The sequence below is a fragment of the Carcharodon carcharias genome, chromosome 19, assembly GCF_017639515.1.
Source record: "Carcharodon carcharias isolate sCarCar2 chromosome 19, sCarCar2.pri, whole genome shotgun sequence".
NCBI classification, from domain to species: Eukaryota; Metazoa; Chordata; class Chondrichthyes; order Lamniformes; family Lamnidae; genus Carcharodon; species Carcharodon carcharias.
This window is the reverse complement of record NC_054485.1, coordinates 470,142-488,007: the sequence shown is the minus strand read 5'-3', so window position 1 is coordinate 488,007 and position 17,866 is coordinate 470,142. Positions and strand designations below refer to the sequence as shown.

The window sequence follows — 17,866 nt, the reverse complement described above, 5'->3', positions numbered from 1 at the left end:
CTCAATCATTGAACATGTTCAAGACAAAAACAAAACGACAGATTTCTGGATACTAATGACATCAAGGGACATGGGGATAGCTCTGGGAAAATGATGTTGAGCTGGATGATTAGCCAGTATTTTACTGAATGGTGCAGCAGGCTCAATGGGCAAATGGCCTTACTCCTGCTCCTATGTTCCTATCACTGGAGTGAAACATTAGCCCAGGTGGCTTTCCATTTTAGTAATATCCAGACAACCTACTGAACAGGTTGGAACTCATGCTCCAGTAATAACATGACAAATGTGTGGAAAAATCTTGTGCAACTTGGGAATCATAGGCTCCAAGTTCATGAAAAGAAGTCCTGCTCACAGACTGGTGCAGCACCTTTCTATAACTAGGTTAAAAATGGCTGTCCGAATTTACATTAGGAAGCCTGGGCAAGATTTGAACTGTCAGGTTTCAAGACATCACACATTCATTTTATCAATGATGTAACCTCATTATTTTCAAAATGCCACATTCTGTTTAGTCAAATAACTCACCAAAAGCCTGCAGCTTCCCAGAGTGGAAATCATTCAATAAATTCAGCAGGCCACATTCCATCTCTCTCACATCAGAAACATCTGTCAGGAACGAATGCTGAATCGGAGCTGACTTTGTCAGCTTTCCAGTTGGTTGTGGGAGCTTCAATTTATCTTTATTTGCCCTGTTCAAATATCCAAAAAATTATAGATTTTTAAAAAATGGGCCAAAATAAAACCATTTTAATCTTAATATCAACTATTTCATGCGAATGAAAGGAAAAAATTGGCAGTTAAAAAATGGTACATAGTCTCCTTATACTTTAAATATTATTTAACTTTGAGAGTAATACTAAAATGCCCATAATGAACAGATTCTCTTCATATAAATCAGTTCCTATGCCAAGTTTCATTGTCTGTATATTAAAGACACATTCATGGTGACAGATCAGCAAGAAAAAGTCAGTACAGATTACACAGTGGGAGTCCCAACGGAAATTTGAGTTTACAGCAGTTAACTTGGTACCAACCTTTTCAACTTTGACCTTAGTTTTGGTGAAGGAGGCTGGGGTAAAGCAGTGGAGAAGGTGGCACTCTTACTGGGTGGCACAGATGATTTCCTGGGGTTGCCCGATGGCACCGGCTGGTTTAAAGTGACCTTTGGGCTTCTTTTCTTTCTCTTCTCTTCCATTCTCAGATGTTCCACAGTTGGAATCAGATCAAAGCTGAAGTGAACTAGGTCATCAAATTCAGCTGTTTAAAGTTTTAGCCACACAATGAGATTATTTTACAAACATTTTCATGCATTCATCAAATACATAATTAGTTTTGTAAAAAGACAGCTATTTAAAGAAATACAAATTGAAATAAAACTGGTTGTGAAAGATTAATACACTGTAACCTTTCCAGTCTGGAAATCTATTGTTCAGAAACATCAATTGTCTGAAAACTTTTTGAGCAGGACCCAAGAATTCCCTCGATGTCACTGGCATTATTTTAGGACAGTTCTTTGGGAACAGAAACATGGAAGATACAGAATTTGGATAAGTAAAACTTTTATTGCTGCTTTATAACATTTTATCACTGTTTTATGTTCCAGGTGTTACATAAAGGTGGGGGCGTTAATTTAAAGTCACTAATTTCTCCTCTCACCACCCGTCAGCAAACAGAAAGGTGTTTTTGATTTGCTCCCCCCTTTATAAGCGGTGGTGTATTTCCCAACCACTTGGTTTTGGTGTGATCCAATGTCTATTAATAACCCCACAGCAAGCTAGAGATAGGATGAACTCAAAGGGTTAGTTTATTTGCACACACACACACACACACACTCAAAACACAGGAGGCGAGTCACAGTTTTGCCTCCTGTCCATTCATACAGTAAAAGGGGATAGAGAAAAGAAAGATTTACAGTGCAGAGACCACAGAGAAAATAAATATTTCACATGGGTTCCAGAGTCCAGAGTCAAAGACCAATGAAACATTCCTTCACAGTCTGAGAGCTGAAAACTGACAGTGGTTAATTCACTTTTCCGCTGGTGTTGACTTCACACGATGAGATATACATGCAGAGATGAATCTGTCATGTAGGTGATGGTACAGAATTTCCAGTAGAAGCAGTGTAGATGGAGCCAAATGTTTGACTTGAGCCAGGGCTCTATGTCTGTGATGCTGCTAGTTAGATGGTGAAAATACAGACAGACTTTGTAGTACAGCAAGGTAGTATTATTGGTTCCACAAACTGGAGGTTTATGTCACATGACTCTTACCACTTCATACTGCCTTTGACAAAGGGTGTGTATCCCTCATCCAGGTCCCCAAGATTGTGGAATGTCTCAACCATTAAGAATTGAAAGGAAGGTTGCGGGGCCCTTAGTCTTAACAGATGAGTCGATTCCTGTTGGCCAGCCTGAGTTATGAAATGCAGATGGCCTTTGTATAGCTCTCTGAATTCGGTCTGTGAAGCCCACAATGTGTTCTTAAGTAGCTCTTCAGAGATAACAAGGTGCAGCTTTCTCCAATGTTGCCAGGTAGCTCCTTTTGTTCGAGGGTCACAGACATACATAGATTCAGCCATTTTAGGTCTTTTCTATCTCTAAAAATTTAAAACTGGACAATGAGCATATCTCTATATATTTCATAAGAAGAATATACACAGGGTGAGGTCTTAGTCCCTCATGCAGGTAATTTTTAAAAATTAATTTACAGGATGTGGGCTTCGCTGGCTGGGCCAGCATTTACTGCCCATCCCTAATTGCCCTTGAGAAGGTGGTGGTGAGCTGCCTTCCTGAACTGCTGCAGTCCATGTGGTGTAGGTACACCCACAGTGCTGTTAGGAAGGGAGCTCCAGGATATTGACCCGGTGACAGTGATATATTTCCAAGTCAGGATGATGAGTGACTTGGAGGGGAACTTCAAATATTTATATCTATGGTGTTTTCTGGTTCACACTCATGTATCTTAACATCATTCTCTGATCCAGAAAACTCCGAAATCCACTAATGACTTGGTCCCAAGCTTTCTGGACTGGAGAGGTTACAGTGTGATCTAATTATAAAAATACTATTGTCACTTGCATCATTAATGAATTCCCTTTCCTTATGAAGTTCATGTGTTTTAAATTAAAACATTTCAGATTTATAACTCAAAATTTTAAAATGCGCTTCCCATCATGTCTTAAATGGCTGAATAAAACACCATAATAAAATTCGAGGTGCCTTGCAGCAACCTGTCACTTCAATCATTACATGATCTACACTAGGATGGAGGAGAGAGAAAAAATGACGAGCACCAGTATAAAGCCAGTTTATATTTGATCTACAAACAGTGTAGAAAGTAAATCTCGTCCCATTTCAAGCAGCTAAAATTTCAAAGGAGGAATCAATGAGTCAAATACAGACAGATATTCAAATCATTTACCTTTGTCTCATGATTAGGATGAAGGTACAAAACTCCTAGATGGTCCAGCGAGTAAAGGCACCAGCCACTAACAGACCTGAAGGTTTCACTCTTAGTCTCTGCTGAGTTGGCTTATCCTAATTTAGCAGTAGCTTGGGCACTACAATTACCCTCAGTACTTGGAGCTGAATGAAAGAAAAGCTCAACCAGGTTCCTGTACCCTGTCAGGTTCCCGTACCCTGTCAGGTTCCCGTACCCTGTCATTTTCAATGGTCTCTGCTGAAAGGAGTGTTTGTGATTACCAAGAAGAAAGGCTTGGCTAGACTATGATCCCCTTCACAGTCTAATAACCTGCCAGCACTCACTGCTGGAACTCATGCCTGCTGGGGTGGATTGGTTCAAGTGAGGGGAGATTTAGGAAGATAAAGGTCAAGGCAATGGTGCAGGATGCTGACATCTAATGATGACCAGAGTTTGACAGGAAGGGATAGGGAGTACAAATGAGGTCACAGTAGGGAAACATAGTCTAAAGACAAAATCAAAGGCTCCTTATTTGAATGCATTAACATTTGTAACAAGTTAGATAAATTGATGGCACAGACAGAAATAAATGGGCATGAACTGATAGCCATTAGAGACATGTTTGCAAGGTGACCAAGGCTAGGAGCTTGACATTTTGGAAGGATAGGCAGAACAACAACTTATATTTATATAGTGTCTTTACTGTTATGAAACATTCCAAGGCACTTCACAGGAACATTATAAAACAAAGTATCACACCCAGCCACATAAGGAGATATTAGATAAGGTGACCGAAAGCTTTGTCAAAGAGATAGGTTTTAAGGAGGAAAGGGAGATAGAGACGAGATATCAGGTTATTTCAGAGGTTGGGGCACAGCCACCAATGTTGGAGCAATTAAAATTGGGGATGAATGAGAGGCCAGAATTAGAGGAGTGCAGATATCTTGGAAGGGCTGGAGGAGATTACAGAGATAAGGAGGGGCAAGGCGATGGGGGGATTTGAAAACAAGGATAAGAATTTTTAAATTGAGACATTGTTTGACTGGGAGCCAATGTAGGTCATCAGGCACAGGGGTGACACGGGTAATAAATCTTTGGAGAGGGTAGAATGTGGGAGACCAGCCAGGAATAGGAGCTGATGTAGCTCTATTAATGAAGGATGAGATCAGTACAGTAGCGAGAAATGGCCTTAGTTATAGAGGTTTACAGCACAGAAAAAGGCCCTTCGGCCCATCGAGTCTGCACCAGGGAAACAAGTACCTAACTATTCTAATCCCATTTTCCAGCACTAGGCCCATAGCCTTGTATGCCTTGGCATCGCAAGTGCACATCTAAATACTTCTTAAATGTTATGAGGGTATCTGCCTCTACACCCTTTCAGGCAGTGAGTTCCAGATTCCCACCACCCTCTGGGTGAAAAAATTCTTCCTCACATCCCCTCTAAACCTCCTGCCCCTTACCTTAAATCTATGCCCCCTGGTTACTGATCCCTCCACCAAGGGGAAAAGTTCCTTCCTGTCTACCCTATCTATGCCCCTCATAATTTTATACACCTCAATCATGTTCCCCCTCAATCTCCTCTGCTCCAGGGAAAATAACCCCAGTCTATCCAATCTCTCCTCATAACTAAAACTCTCCAGTCCAGGCAACATCCTGGTAAATCTCCTCTGCACGTCCTTCCTAGAATGCGGATCCAGAACTGCATGCAATACTCCAGCTGTAGCCTAACCAGCGTTTTATACAGTTCCAGCATAACCTCCCTGCTCTTATATTCTATTCCTCGGCTAATAAAGGCAAGTATCCCATATACCTTCTTAGTACCTTATCTACCAGTCCCGTTACCTTAAGGGACCGATGGACATGCACACAAGGTCCTTCTGATCCTTGGTACTTCCCAGGGTCCTACCATTCATCGTGTATTCCCGTGTCTTGTTTGTCCTGCCCAAGTGCATCACCTCACACTTAACCGGATTAAATTCTATTTGCCACTGATCAGCCCATTTGACCAGCCTGTCTATATCCTCCTGCAATCTAAGGCTATCCTCCTCACTATTTACAACCCCACCAATTTTTGTGTCATCCGCGAACTTACTGATCAACTCTCCTACATTCAAGTCTAAATCATTTATATATACCACAAACAGCAAGGGACCCAACACCGCTCCCTGTGGAACCCCACTGGACACAGGCATCCAGTCACAAAAACACCCCTCGACCATCACCCTCTGCTTCCTGCCACTCAGCCAATTCTGGATCCAATTTGCCAAATTGCCTTGGATCCCATGGGCTCTTACCTTCATTATCAGTCTCCCATGTGGGACCTTATCAAAAGCCTTGCTGAAGTCCAAGTAGACTATGTCAAATACATTGCCCTCATCTACACACCTGGTCACCTCTTCGAAAAATTCAATCAAATTGGTCAGACATGACCTCCCTTTAACAAAACCATGCTGACTCGATTAATCCCTGCCTCTCCAAGTGTAGATTAATTCTGTCCCTCAGAATTGTTTCCGATAGTTTCCCCACCACTGAGGTTAGACTGACTGGCCTGTAGTTCCCTGGTTTATCCCTTCTTGAATAACGGTACCACATTGGCTGTCCTCCAGTCCTCTGGTACCTCTCCTGTGGCCAGAGAGGTATTGAACATTATTGCCAATGCCCCTGCTATCTCCTCCCTTGTCTCAACAGCCTGGGATACATTTCATCCGGGCTGGAGATTTATCTACTTTTAAGCCTGCCAGACAACTTAGAACCTACTCCCTTTCTATGCTCATTTCTTTAATTATAAAACAGTCCATCTGTATGATTTCCATACCCACGTTGTCCCTCTCCCTTGTGAACACTGACACAAAGTATTCATTTAGAACCCTACCTACATCTTCTGGCTCCACACACATATTACCACTATGGTCCTTAATGGGCCCTACTTTTTCCATAGTTATCCTTACTCTTAATGTACTTGTAAAATAACTGGATTTTCCTTTATTTTACCTGCCAATGTTTTTTTCATGCCCCCTTTTTGCTCTCCTAATTTCCTTAAGGTCCCCCCCACCCACCTACACATTCTATACTCCTCTAGGGCTTCTGCTGTTTTGAGCCTTCGGTATCTGCCATAAGCCTCCCTTTTTCTCTTTATCCAATCCTGTATATCCCTTGACATCCAGAGTTTCCTGGATTTGTTGGTCCCACCCTTTATCTTTACTGGAATATGTTGGCCCTGTACTCTCCCTATTTCCTTCTTGAATGAGTCCCACTGTTCTTATGTAGATTTACCTAAAAGTAGCTGCTCCCAGTTCACTGTGGCAAAATCATATCTGATCCTATTAAAATCGGCCTTCCCCCAATTTAGAACTCTGATTTCTGGCCCTTCCTTGTCCTTTTCCATAACAACCTTAAATCTAGCAGAGTTATGATCACTATCTGCAAAATGCTCCCCCACTGATACCTCTACCACTTGCCTGGCTTCATTCCCTAAAATTAAGTCCAGGACCACCCCATCTCTTTGTAGAACCTTCTACGTACTGGCTTAAAAAGCTCTCTTGGATGCATTTTAAGAATTCCGCTCCCTCTAAACCTATCACACTATGACTAATCCAGTTAATATTGGGGAAGTTGAAATCCCCCACTATTACTACCTTAGTATTTTTATACTTCTCTGAAATTTGCCTACATATCTGCTCTCCTATTTCTCTCTGACTGCTTGGGGGCCTATAGTACACTCCCAGCAATGTGATTGCTCCTTTTTTGTTTTTCAGTTCTACCCATATGGCTTCATTTGAGGAGCCTTCTAAGATGTCATCCCTCCTCACTGCTGTAATTGATTCCTTGATCAATATTGCGATACCACCTCCTCTTTTACCTCCTTCCCTATCTTGCCTGAAGACCCTAAATCCTGGAATACTGAACTGCCAATCTTAATCCTCTCTTAGCTATGTCTCTGTGACAGCAATGACATACTTCCATGTGTTAATTTGTGCCCTCAACTCATCTGCTTTATTCGTCAGACACCTTGCATTAAAATAAATACCATCCAACCTTGTCGACCTCCCTTGTGTCTTAACTGGCCTATAATTTCAATGCCTTCCAGACTCACTTGCTCTTTTATCTAATTTTGGCTGTGCATCTCCCCTTGCTGTCTTGGTTCAGAAGATCAAGATGTAGAATCAGGTTGAGTAGAGATAAGAAATAGCAAGGGAAAGAAGTCACTGCTGGGAGCAGTCTATAGGCTCCTGATAGTAGCTACACTGTAGAACAGAATATAAATCAAGAAAATTAAAGGGGAGGCGATGGTGTAGTGGTATTATCACAAGACCAGATAATACTCCGGGGACCTGGGTTTGACTCCCACCAGGGCAGATGGTGCCATTTGAATTCAATAAAATATCTGGAACTAAGAGTCTAATATGACCATGAAATCATTGTCGAATGTCGTAAAAACCCATCTGGTTCACTAATTCCCTGCAGTCCTGCCACATCCAGCCGTGAATGGTGGTGGACAATTAAACAAACTCACTGGAGGAGGAGGCCCAATGAATATCCCCATCCTCAATGATGGAGGAGCCCAGCACATCAGTGCAAAAGATAAGGCTGAAGCATTTGCTACAATCTTCAGCCACAAATGCCAAGTGGATGATCCATCTCGGCCTCCTCCAGAGGTCCCCAGCATCACAGAAGCCAATTCAATTCACTCCACATGATATCAAGAAACAGCTGAAGACACAGGATACTGGATGTGGGCCCTGACAATATTCCAGCAATAGTACTGATGACTTGTGCTCCAGAACTTGCCGTGCCTAGCCAAGCTGTTCCAGTACAGCTACAACACTGGCATCTGTCCGGCTATGTGGAAAATTGCCCGGGTATGTCCTGTACACAAAAAGCAGGACAAATCCAACCCGGCCAATTACCGCCCCATCAGTCTAATCTCTATCATCAGTAAAGTAATGGAAGGGATCATCAATAAGCGTTATCGAGCAGCACTTGCTTAGAAATAACCTGCTCATTGACGCCCAGTTTGGGTTCCGCCAGGGACACTCAGCTCCTGACCTCATTACAGCCTTGGCTCAAACATGGACAAAAGAGCTGAACTCCCAATGTGAGGTGAGAGTGACTGCATCAAGATGCATTTGACCAAGTGTGGCATCAAGGAGCTCTGGCAAAACCGGAGTCAATGGGAATCGGGGGAAACCTCTCTGCTGGTTGGAGTCATATCTAGCACAAAGGAAGATGGTTGTTGGAGGTCAGTCATCTCAGCTCCAGGACATCACTGCAGGAGTTCCTCAGGGTAGTGTCCTAGGCCCAACCATCTTCAGCTGCTTCATCAATGATCTTCCTTCTATCATAGGGTCAGAAGTGGGGATGTTCGCTGATGATTGCACAATGTTCAGCATCATTCACAACCCCTCAGATACTGAAGCAGTCCATGTCCAAATGCAGCAAGACCTGTCAATATCCAGGCTTGGGCTGACAAGTAGAAAATAGCATTCGCGCCACACAAGTGCCAGGAAATGACCATCTCCAACGAGAGAGAATCTAACCATCGCCTCTTGACATTCAATGGCATTACCATCACTGAATCCCCCACTATCAACATCCTGGGGATCACCATTGACCAGAAACTGAACTGGACTAGCCATATAAATACTGTGGCTACAAGAGCAGGTCAGAGGCTAGGAATGCTGTGGTGAGTAACTCACCTCCTGACTCCCCAAAGCCTGTTCACTGTCTACAAGGCACAGGTTCGAGAGTGTGATGGAATAACCTCCACTTGCCTGGACAAGTGCAGCTCCAACAACACTCGAGAAGCTTGACACCATCGAGAACCAGGCAGTCCATTTGATTGGTGCCCCATCCACAAACATTCACTCCCTCCACCACTGATGCACAATGCCAGTAGTATGTGCCATCTACAAGATGCACTGCGGAATTCACCAAGGCTCCTTAGACAGCACCTTCCAAACCCACAACCGCTACCACCTAGAAGGACAAAGGCAGCAGACATATGGGAACACTACCACCTGGAAGTTCCCTTCCAAGTCACTCACCATCCTGACTTGGAAATATATCACCATTCCTTCATTGTCGCTGGGTCAAAATCCTGGAACTCCCTCCATAACAGCAATGTGGGTGTACCTGCAGCAGTTCAAGAAGGCAGCTCATAACCACCTTCTCAAGGGCAATTAGAGATGGGCAGTAAATGTTAGCCCAGCCAGCAATGCCCACATCCTATGGATGAATAAAAATAACGATAGTAGGGCTTGTAAGAATGGTACTGCAAAAATCATATTCTATTTTAATCTTTGTATTGATTAGACAAAGGGCTTGTCATATCTTCCCTAGATACAGGGCAGGTGCCAGAGGATTGGAAAATGGCAAATGACATCCATATTCAAGAAAGGATGTAAGGACAGTCCTAGTAATCACAGGCCCAGTCAGTTTAACATTAGTAATGGGTAAAGTTTTAGAAACAATAATCAGGGGGAAAAGATCAACAGACATTTGGAGAGGTTTGAGTTAATGAAGGAGCGTCAACATGGATTTGTAAAAGACAGAGAAAGTTGATGACAGAAAGCAATGGGTGTTATCTATGTGGATGTTAGAAAAGCCTTTAACAACGTGTCACGTAAAAGGCTGGTTAACCAAACTGAAGCTCATGGAATAGGAGGGTCATTGTCAGATTGGATATAAAAAATTGGCTTCAAGGCTGAAAACAATGAGTTGTGGCAAATTTTTTTTTAGACTGATAGACAGTAGTGTTCTCAAAGGATCAATGTTAGGACCGCTGCCTTTTTTGATTTTTATAAATGACTTGGATATTGGAAAATGAAGTAAAATTTCAAAATTTGCAGACAATTCCAAACTTATCGGTGTGGCTGACAGTGAGGATGATGCCAAGTGACTGCAACAGGAAAGAGACCAGTGGAATAGGCAGACAAGCAACAGATGGAATTTAATACAGAGAAGTCAGAGGCATTCTATACAAAGTGATATTCAACAGAGCAATTCCTGTAGTGTTGTTCATGGTTTGTCTCAGCTCTGGAACAAAATTGAGAGCTTTAGCTGCTAACCTACTCTGTGCCTTTAAGACCACTGTTCTAAATATGTAAATACAAAAAATTGTAGCTACTTGTAAACTGCTGAGATTAAAAATGACAACTTATATTTATTACAATAACAACAGTTGCCAGGGAGAGCGATGGAGTCGGTAGCTCGAAGGTGGAGTTTGTAGCACGGCCCAGACAGTTTTTAAAAAAGGTTAACTGTAAATTTACCTTCCAGGTCAGTGGCTGGTTTTCTTTATTTAAAAAAAAGATTGCCGTGCATCTGAAGTGACATTTGTGTTTGAAAAATTTGTGTTGTGATAAACATAAGATAATATTTATTACATGGATATGAAATTGGCTGAGTGACAGGAAACAAGAGTATCATGGTTAATGAAACAAAAACAGAAAATGCTGGAAAAACTCAGCAGGTCTGGCAGCATCTGTGAAGAGAGAAACAGAGTTAACATTTCGAGTCCGTATAACCCTTCTTCAGAACTCTGCATTCATCTTGTGATTCATTTTGGTAAGAAAGACTTAGGGAGACAATGTAAAATAAAAGGTACAATTCTAAAGGGTGTGCAGGAGCACAGGGTGTATATCTGCATGTCATGTAAGGACATAATGTCAGGACAGGTTGAGAGAGTGATTAAGGGGGTTATTCTATAAGGATAGGTTGAACAGGCTGGGCCTGTACCCATTGAACTTTAGAAGAATGAGAGGTGATCTTACTGTGAAAATGAACATGATCTTTTTGTAATATTTTTGGGAATATGGTGGTATTCTATAAAGAAGGCTGTGTGTGTGTGTGTGTGTGTGTGTGTGTGCGTGCGCGCGCACGCGTCCATGATTAATTAAACTGGGGGAAGGTTAGCAAAGACAACTTGTCTGTGGAAACTGAGAGATGAAAGGCAAAGGAGCTAGATGCATGCAATTGTAATGAGAGGCTATGGTGAGGTTGGAATTACAAATAAATAGGTTGTGTTTTAAAATTTGCATTAGGTGATAGGGAAGGACTTGACTTTTCAGCTGTTGAACCTCAAAGGGGAGTTTAAGGGAATTCTACAACTTACAAAGATTTCAAGTGAACAAGGAAAGGTTATTCAATCTTATTTGACCCAAAAGTGGAGGCAATAGAAAACAGGAAAGATTTTTATATTTTTGAAAAGTTGAATTCAAAAACGTGCTTAAGATAATGGAGCCTAGGATGAAAAAAAAAAGATATTTAAGGAAAGATGTTTAGTTGATTGAGGTGCCTGTGTGGGGGAGATGCACTGAGACCAGCTCTGTACTGAGAAATGTAGTGAATTTGAAGCAGCCATCCAGTTTCAAACCAGAAAAGTCTTTGTTTTCAGTAATCAGTCTGTCTCTGAACTTCCTTCGGATTTCCACAGCAGAGTGAGAGACAGTGAGAAGTCCTGTGGTTTACTTTATTAAAGTAGCAGCAGTTTTTACCTTGGGTAATATTACTGGGGTTTTTTTGGGAATGTTTTGTGAGACTGTTTCAATCGTGTAATTTTATTGTTGTGTGTTTAAGTTTTTGTTTTCTTCTTGTTAATAAATCTTTTAATTTTAAAATCTTAAAAATGTTATTGGGAATCTATGCTTCTGGGTTTTCAAAATACAAAAAAAGTTATGATCAGTAAAACAAGTTTCCCTCTGGGATTTGGCTTGCTCAAGCGAATAACATCAGCTGTGGTTGCACATACAAACAAGGAGCAGGAGTAGGCCAATTGGCCACTCGAGCCTGCTCCACCATTTAATAAGATCATGGTTGATCTGATAGTAACCTCAAATCCGCATCCTGCCTACCTCCCCCAACAACCCCCTTGCTTACCAAGAATATCTGCCTTAAAAATATTCAAAGATTCTGCTTCCATTGCCTTTTCAGGAAGAGAGTTCTGAAGACTCACAACCCTAACACTTATTGAAACATATAAGATCCGAAGGGGAATTGACAGGGTGGATGCTGAGAGGATGTTTCCCTTTGTGGGAGCGACTAGAACTACAGGACACAGTTTAAAAATAAGGGGTCTCCCATTCAAGACAGAGATGAGAAGATTTTTTTCGCTCGAGAGGTTGTGAGTCTGTGGAATTCTCTTCCCCAGAGAGTGCTGGAAGCTAGATCATTGAATACTTTTAAGGCTGAGTTGGATTGACTTTCTTATCAATCAAGAATGCAAAGGTTATGGGGGGCAGACAGGAAAGTGGAGCTGAGGTTACAATCAGATCAGCCACAATCTTCCTGAGTGGTGGAATAGGCTTGAGGGGCCAAAAGACCTACTTCTGCTCCTAATTCATATGTTGTAGTAACCTAGGTCTTATTCTAGGGGCTTAGAGTACAAAACAAAGGAGGTTATATTGAATTTGTATAAGTCACTAGTTCGACCTCAGCTGGAGTATCGTGTCCAGTCCTGGGCACTGCGCTTTAGGAAGGATGGGAAGACATTAGAGATGACTGCAGAAAAGATTAATGAGAATAGTTCCAGGGATGAGGAACTTCCGTTAGGAGAATAGATTGGAGAAGTTGGGACTGTTCTCCTTGGAGAGGAGAAGATTGAGAGGGGATTTGAGGTATTCAAAACCATGAGGGGTCTGAACAGAGTAGGTGGGGAGAAACTCTCCCCATTGGTGGAAGGATTGAGAATGAAAGGGCTCAGATTGAAAGTAATCGCCAAAAGAAGCAATGATGAAATGGGGAAAGACTTTTTCATGCAGTGAGTGGTTAATAGTTGGAAAGCACCGCCAGTGTGGTGGAGGCAGGTTCCATTGAGGCTTTCAAGGAGGAATTGGATTATTATCTGTAAAGAAAAAAATGTGCAGGGCGAGCGGGAAAAGGTGCAGGAACGGTGCTGGGTAAATTGCTCCATTGGACAGCCGCACAGACATGATGGGCCGAACGGCCTCCTCTATTCAGTGATCCGGTGAAGTCTCTGTAAATCCATCTGAACATTTCAAACAGCCAAACATCAGCTGGAAGGTTATTGAAATGTAAAGTTGCTTTTACACAGAGGTCAATGGGGCATCCGAACCGGAGCCGGAGTGAAGCCGGAGCCCGGGTCCCGGGGCCGGAGCCGGAGTGAAGCCGGAGCCCGGGTCCCGGGGCCGGAGCCGGAGTGAAGCCGGAGCCCGGGTCCCGGGGCCGGAGCCGGAGTGAAGCCGGAGCCCGGGTCCCGGGGCCGGAGCCGGAGTGAAGCCGGAGCCCGGGTCCCGGGGCCGGAGCCGGAGTGAAGCCGGAGCCCGGGTCCCGGGGCCGGAGCCGGAGTGAAGCCGGAGCCCGGGTCCCGGGGCCGGAGCCGGAGTGAAGCCGGAGCCCGGGTCCCGGGGCCGGAGCCGGAGTGAAGCCGGAGCCCGGGTCCCGGGGCCGGAGCCGGAGTGAAGCCGGAGCCCGGGTCCCGGGGCCGGAGCCGGAGTGAAGCCGGAGCCCGGGTCCCGGGGCCGGAGCCGGAGTGAAGCCGGAGCCGGAGTGAAGCCGGAGCCCGGGTCCCGGGGCCGGAGCCGGAGTGAAGCCGGAGCCGGAGTGAAGCCGGAGCCCGGGTCCCGGGTCCCGGGGCCGGAGCCGGAGTGAAGCCGGAGCCCGGGTCCCGGGGCCGGAGCCGGAGTGAAGCCGGAGCCCGGGTCCCGGGGCCGGAGCCGGAGTGAAGCCGGAGCCCGGGTCCCGGGTCCCGGGGCCGGAGTGAAGCCGGAGCCCGGGTCCCGGGGCCGGAGCCGGAGCCGGAGTGAAGCCGGAGCCCGGGTCCCGGGGCCGGAGCCGGAGTGAAGCCGGAGCCCGGGTCCCGGGGCCGGAGCCGGAGTGAAGCCGGAGCCCGGGTCCCGGGGCCGGAGCCGGAGCCGGAGCCGGAGTGAAGCCGGTTTGGGGCCGGAAAGTGGGAGCGAGATTCGCTGCTCCTGAAGCGAAGCTTCATTCACCTTCCTCATGGCCCCTGACTTTTATCAAACGCTTTCGACACATTAAAACGATCCCATTAAATTAAATTTCCTGTCGCGGAACCGATTCCGGAGCGCGCGGGTTAAAGAGGAAAATCTCCGCCCACAGCGACAGCGGAAAACTCCGACCCCCCCCCCCCCCCCGCCCGTTTCCCCTCGGGTTAGATCGGCGCAGCTTCCAAAGTCAATGCGGGTTTTAAGTGGATTTATTGTGTTTTACATTAACAATTCCCGGAGTCACAAGCCGCTCCCTTGGGCTCAGTTCACAGCTTCGGCTCTGCCTTACCTGTTCACACAGCCTCTTTAATCCGGAGCCACTCTGCCTGGACCTGTTCACACAGCCTCTTTAATCCGGAGCCACTCTGCCTGGACCTGTTCACACAGCCTCTTTAATCCGGACCCACTCTGCCTGGACCTGTTCACACAGCCTCTTTAATCCGGAGCCACTCTGCCTGGACCTGTTCACACAGCCTCTTTAATCCGGAGCCACTCTGCCTGGACCTGTTCACACAGCCTCTTTAATCCGGAGCCACTCTGCCTGGACCTGTTCACACAGCCTCTTTAATCCGGAGCCACTCTGCCTGGACCTGTTCACACAGCCTCTTTAATCCGGAGCCACTCTGCCTGGACCTGTTCACACAGCCTCTTTAATCCGGACCCACTCTGCCTGGACCTGTTCACACAGCCTCTTTAATCCGGACCCACTCTGCCTGGACCTGTTCACACAGCCTCTTTAATCCGGACCCACTCTGCCTGGACCTGTCCACACAGCCTCTTTAATCCGGACCCACTCTGCCTGGACCTGTCCACACAGCCTCTTTAATCCGGACTGACTGGCTCCAGCCACTTCAACCCTTCAGTTCAAACCTCGGCAGCAACTGAGCCTTCGACACAAAGTAGCTTCCATCTTCCGCCAGTAACAATGTGTCACTTCCTCACAGGAAACCGGAGATAACCACAGGAAACAAATATACAGGCAACATGCAAATTAGGAGCAGCAGCAGGCCATTCGGCCCCTCGAGCCTGCCCTGCCATTCAATAAATTTATGGCTGATCTGATTATAACCTCAACCCCCGCATTCCAGCCCATCCCTGATCATCTTTCACCCCTTTGTTATCAGCCAAGCTGTCCCAGTACAGCTGCAACACTGACATCTACCCGATAATGTGGAAAATTGCCCAGGTATGTCCTCTACACAAAAAGCGGGAAAAACCCAACCCGGCCAATTACCGGTCCATCAGTCTACTCTCCATCATCAGTAAAGTAATTCAAGAGTTCAAAAATTTAAAAGATTATTTAAAAGATTATCAGTAAAGTAATGGAAGGGGTCATCAACATGTTATCAAGCGGCACTTGCTTAGCAATAACCTGCTCACTGACACCCAGTTTGGGTCCCGCCAGGGCCACTCAACTCCTGACCTTATTAAAGCTTTGGTTCAAACATGGACAAGAGAGCTGAACTCCCAAGGTGAGGTGAGAGTGGCTGGCCTTGACATAAAGGCAGCATTTGACTGAGTGTGGCACATCAAGGAGACCTGGCAAAATTGGAGTCATTGGGAATTAATTGGAAAACACTCCATTGGTTAGAGTCATATCAAGCACAAAGGAAGGTGGTTGTGGGTGTTGGAGGTCAGTCATCTCAGCTTCAGGACATCACTGCAGGAGTTCTTCAGGATAGTGTCCGAGGCCCAATCATCTTCAGCTGCTTCATCAACGACCTTCCTTCCATCATAAGGTCAGAAGTGGGGATGTTCGCTGATCATTGCACAATGTTCAGCACCATTCACAACTCCTCAGATACTGAAGCAGTCCATGTCCAAACGCAGCAAGACCTGGACAATATCCAGACTTGGGTTTTTTTAAATTCATTCACAAAATGTGGGCTTTGCTGGCTGGGTCAGCATTTATTGCCCATCCCCAATTACCCTTCAGAAGGTGGTAGCGAGCTCCAGGATTTTGACCCAATGACAGTGAAGGGAAGGAATGGCGATATATTTCCAAGTCAGGATGGTGAGTGGCTTGGAGGGGAACTTCCAGGTGGTGGTATTCCCATCTATCTGCTGCCCTTGTAGTGGTCAGGGGTTTAGAAGGTACTGTCAAAGGAGCCTTGGTGAATTCCTGCAGTGCATCTTGTAGATGGTACACACTGCTGCTACTGTGCATCTTTGGTGGAGGGAGTGAATGTTTGTGGATGTGGCGCCAGTCAAGTGGGCTGCTTTGTCCTGGACGGTGTCCAGCTTCTTGAGTGTTGTTGGAGCTGCACTCATCCAGATAAGTGGGGAGTATTCCATCACACTCCTGACCTGTGCCTTGTAGATGGTGGACAGGCTTTGGGGAATCAGGAGGTGAGTTACTTGCTGCATGATTCCTAGCCTCTGACCTGCTCTTGTAGCCACAGTATTTATATGGCTAGTCCAGTTCAGTTTCTGGTCAATGGTAACCCCCAGGATGTTGATAGTGGGGGATTCAGTGATGGTAATGCCATTGAACATCAAGGGGCGATGGTTGGATTCTCTCTTGTTGGAGATGGTCATTGCCTGGCACTTGTGTGGCGTGAATGTTACTTGCCACTTGTCAGCCCAAGCCTGGATATTGTCCAGGTCTTGCTGTATTTGGACATGGACTGCTTCAGTATCTGAGGAGTCGTGAATGGTGCTGAACATTGTGCAATCATCAGCAAACATCCCCACTTCTGACCTTATGATGGAAGGAAGGTCATGATGAAGCAGCTAAAGATGGTTGGGCCTAGGACAATGTCCTGAGGAACTCCTGCAGTGATGTCCTGGAACTGAGATAACTGACCTCCAACAATCATAACCATCTTACTTTGTGATAGGTATGACTCCAACCAGCAGAGCGTTTTCCCCAATTCCCACTGACTCCAGTTTTTCTGTGGCTCCTTGGTGCTACACTCAGTCAAATGCGGCCTTGATGTCAAGGGCAGTCACTCTCCCCTCACCTCGGGAGTTCAGGTCTTTTGTCCATGTTTGACCCAAGGCTGTAATGAGGTCAGAAGCTGAGTGGCCCTGGTGAAACCCAAACTGGGTGTCAATGAGCAGGTTATTGCTAAGCAAGTGCCGCTTGACAGTACTTTGATGACCCCTTCCATTACTTTACTGATGATGGAGTAGACTGATGTGGTGGTAATTGGCCTGGTTGGATTTGTCCTCCTTTTTGTATACAGGACATACCTGGGCAATTTTCTACATAGCTGGGCAGATGCCAGTGTTGTAGCTGTACTGGAACAGCTTGCAGACAGTTCTGGAGGACAAGTCTTCAGTACTATTGCTGGAATGTTGTTAGGGCCCATAGCTTTTACAGTATCCAGTACCTTCAGCCATTTCTTGATATCATGTGGAATGAATTGAATTGGCTGAAGACTGGCATCTGTGATGCTGGGAACTTACGGAGGAGGCCAAGATGGATCATCCACTCGGCACATCTGGCTGAAGATTAGGGCAAATGCTTCAGCTTTATC

At 45.4% G+C, this 17,866-nt stretch overlaps 1 protein-coding gene across 6 annotated transcripts in view; it reads right to left on the bottom strand.

Moving 5' to 3' along the window:
- ccdc28b (coiled-coil domain containing 28B) overlaps positions 1-15,316 on the bottom strand; it is a 41,555-nt gene extending 26,239 nt beyond the window's left edge. For 2 of the 6 annotated variants that reach the window (XM_041212063.1, XM_041212068.1), the window contains exons 1-3: positions 14,674-15,316; positions 1,035-1,257; positions 526-689 (exon numbers count right to left, since the gene is read on the bottom strand). In XM_041212063.1, coding sequence (XP_041067997.1) covers positions 526-689; positions 1,035-1,195 — 325 coding nt within the window. In that variant the 5' untranslated portion in view covers positions 1,196-1,257; positions 14,674-15,316. Of the gene's footprint in view, positions 1-525; positions 690-1,034; positions 1,258-3,420; positions 3,441-14,673 lie in introns of those variants that run through there. The other 4 variants (XM_041212064.1, XM_041212065.1, XM_041212066.1 and 1 more) reach the window with 4 other exon arrangements.
- Between the last annotated feature and the right edge of the window lie 2,550 nt (positions 15,317-17,866).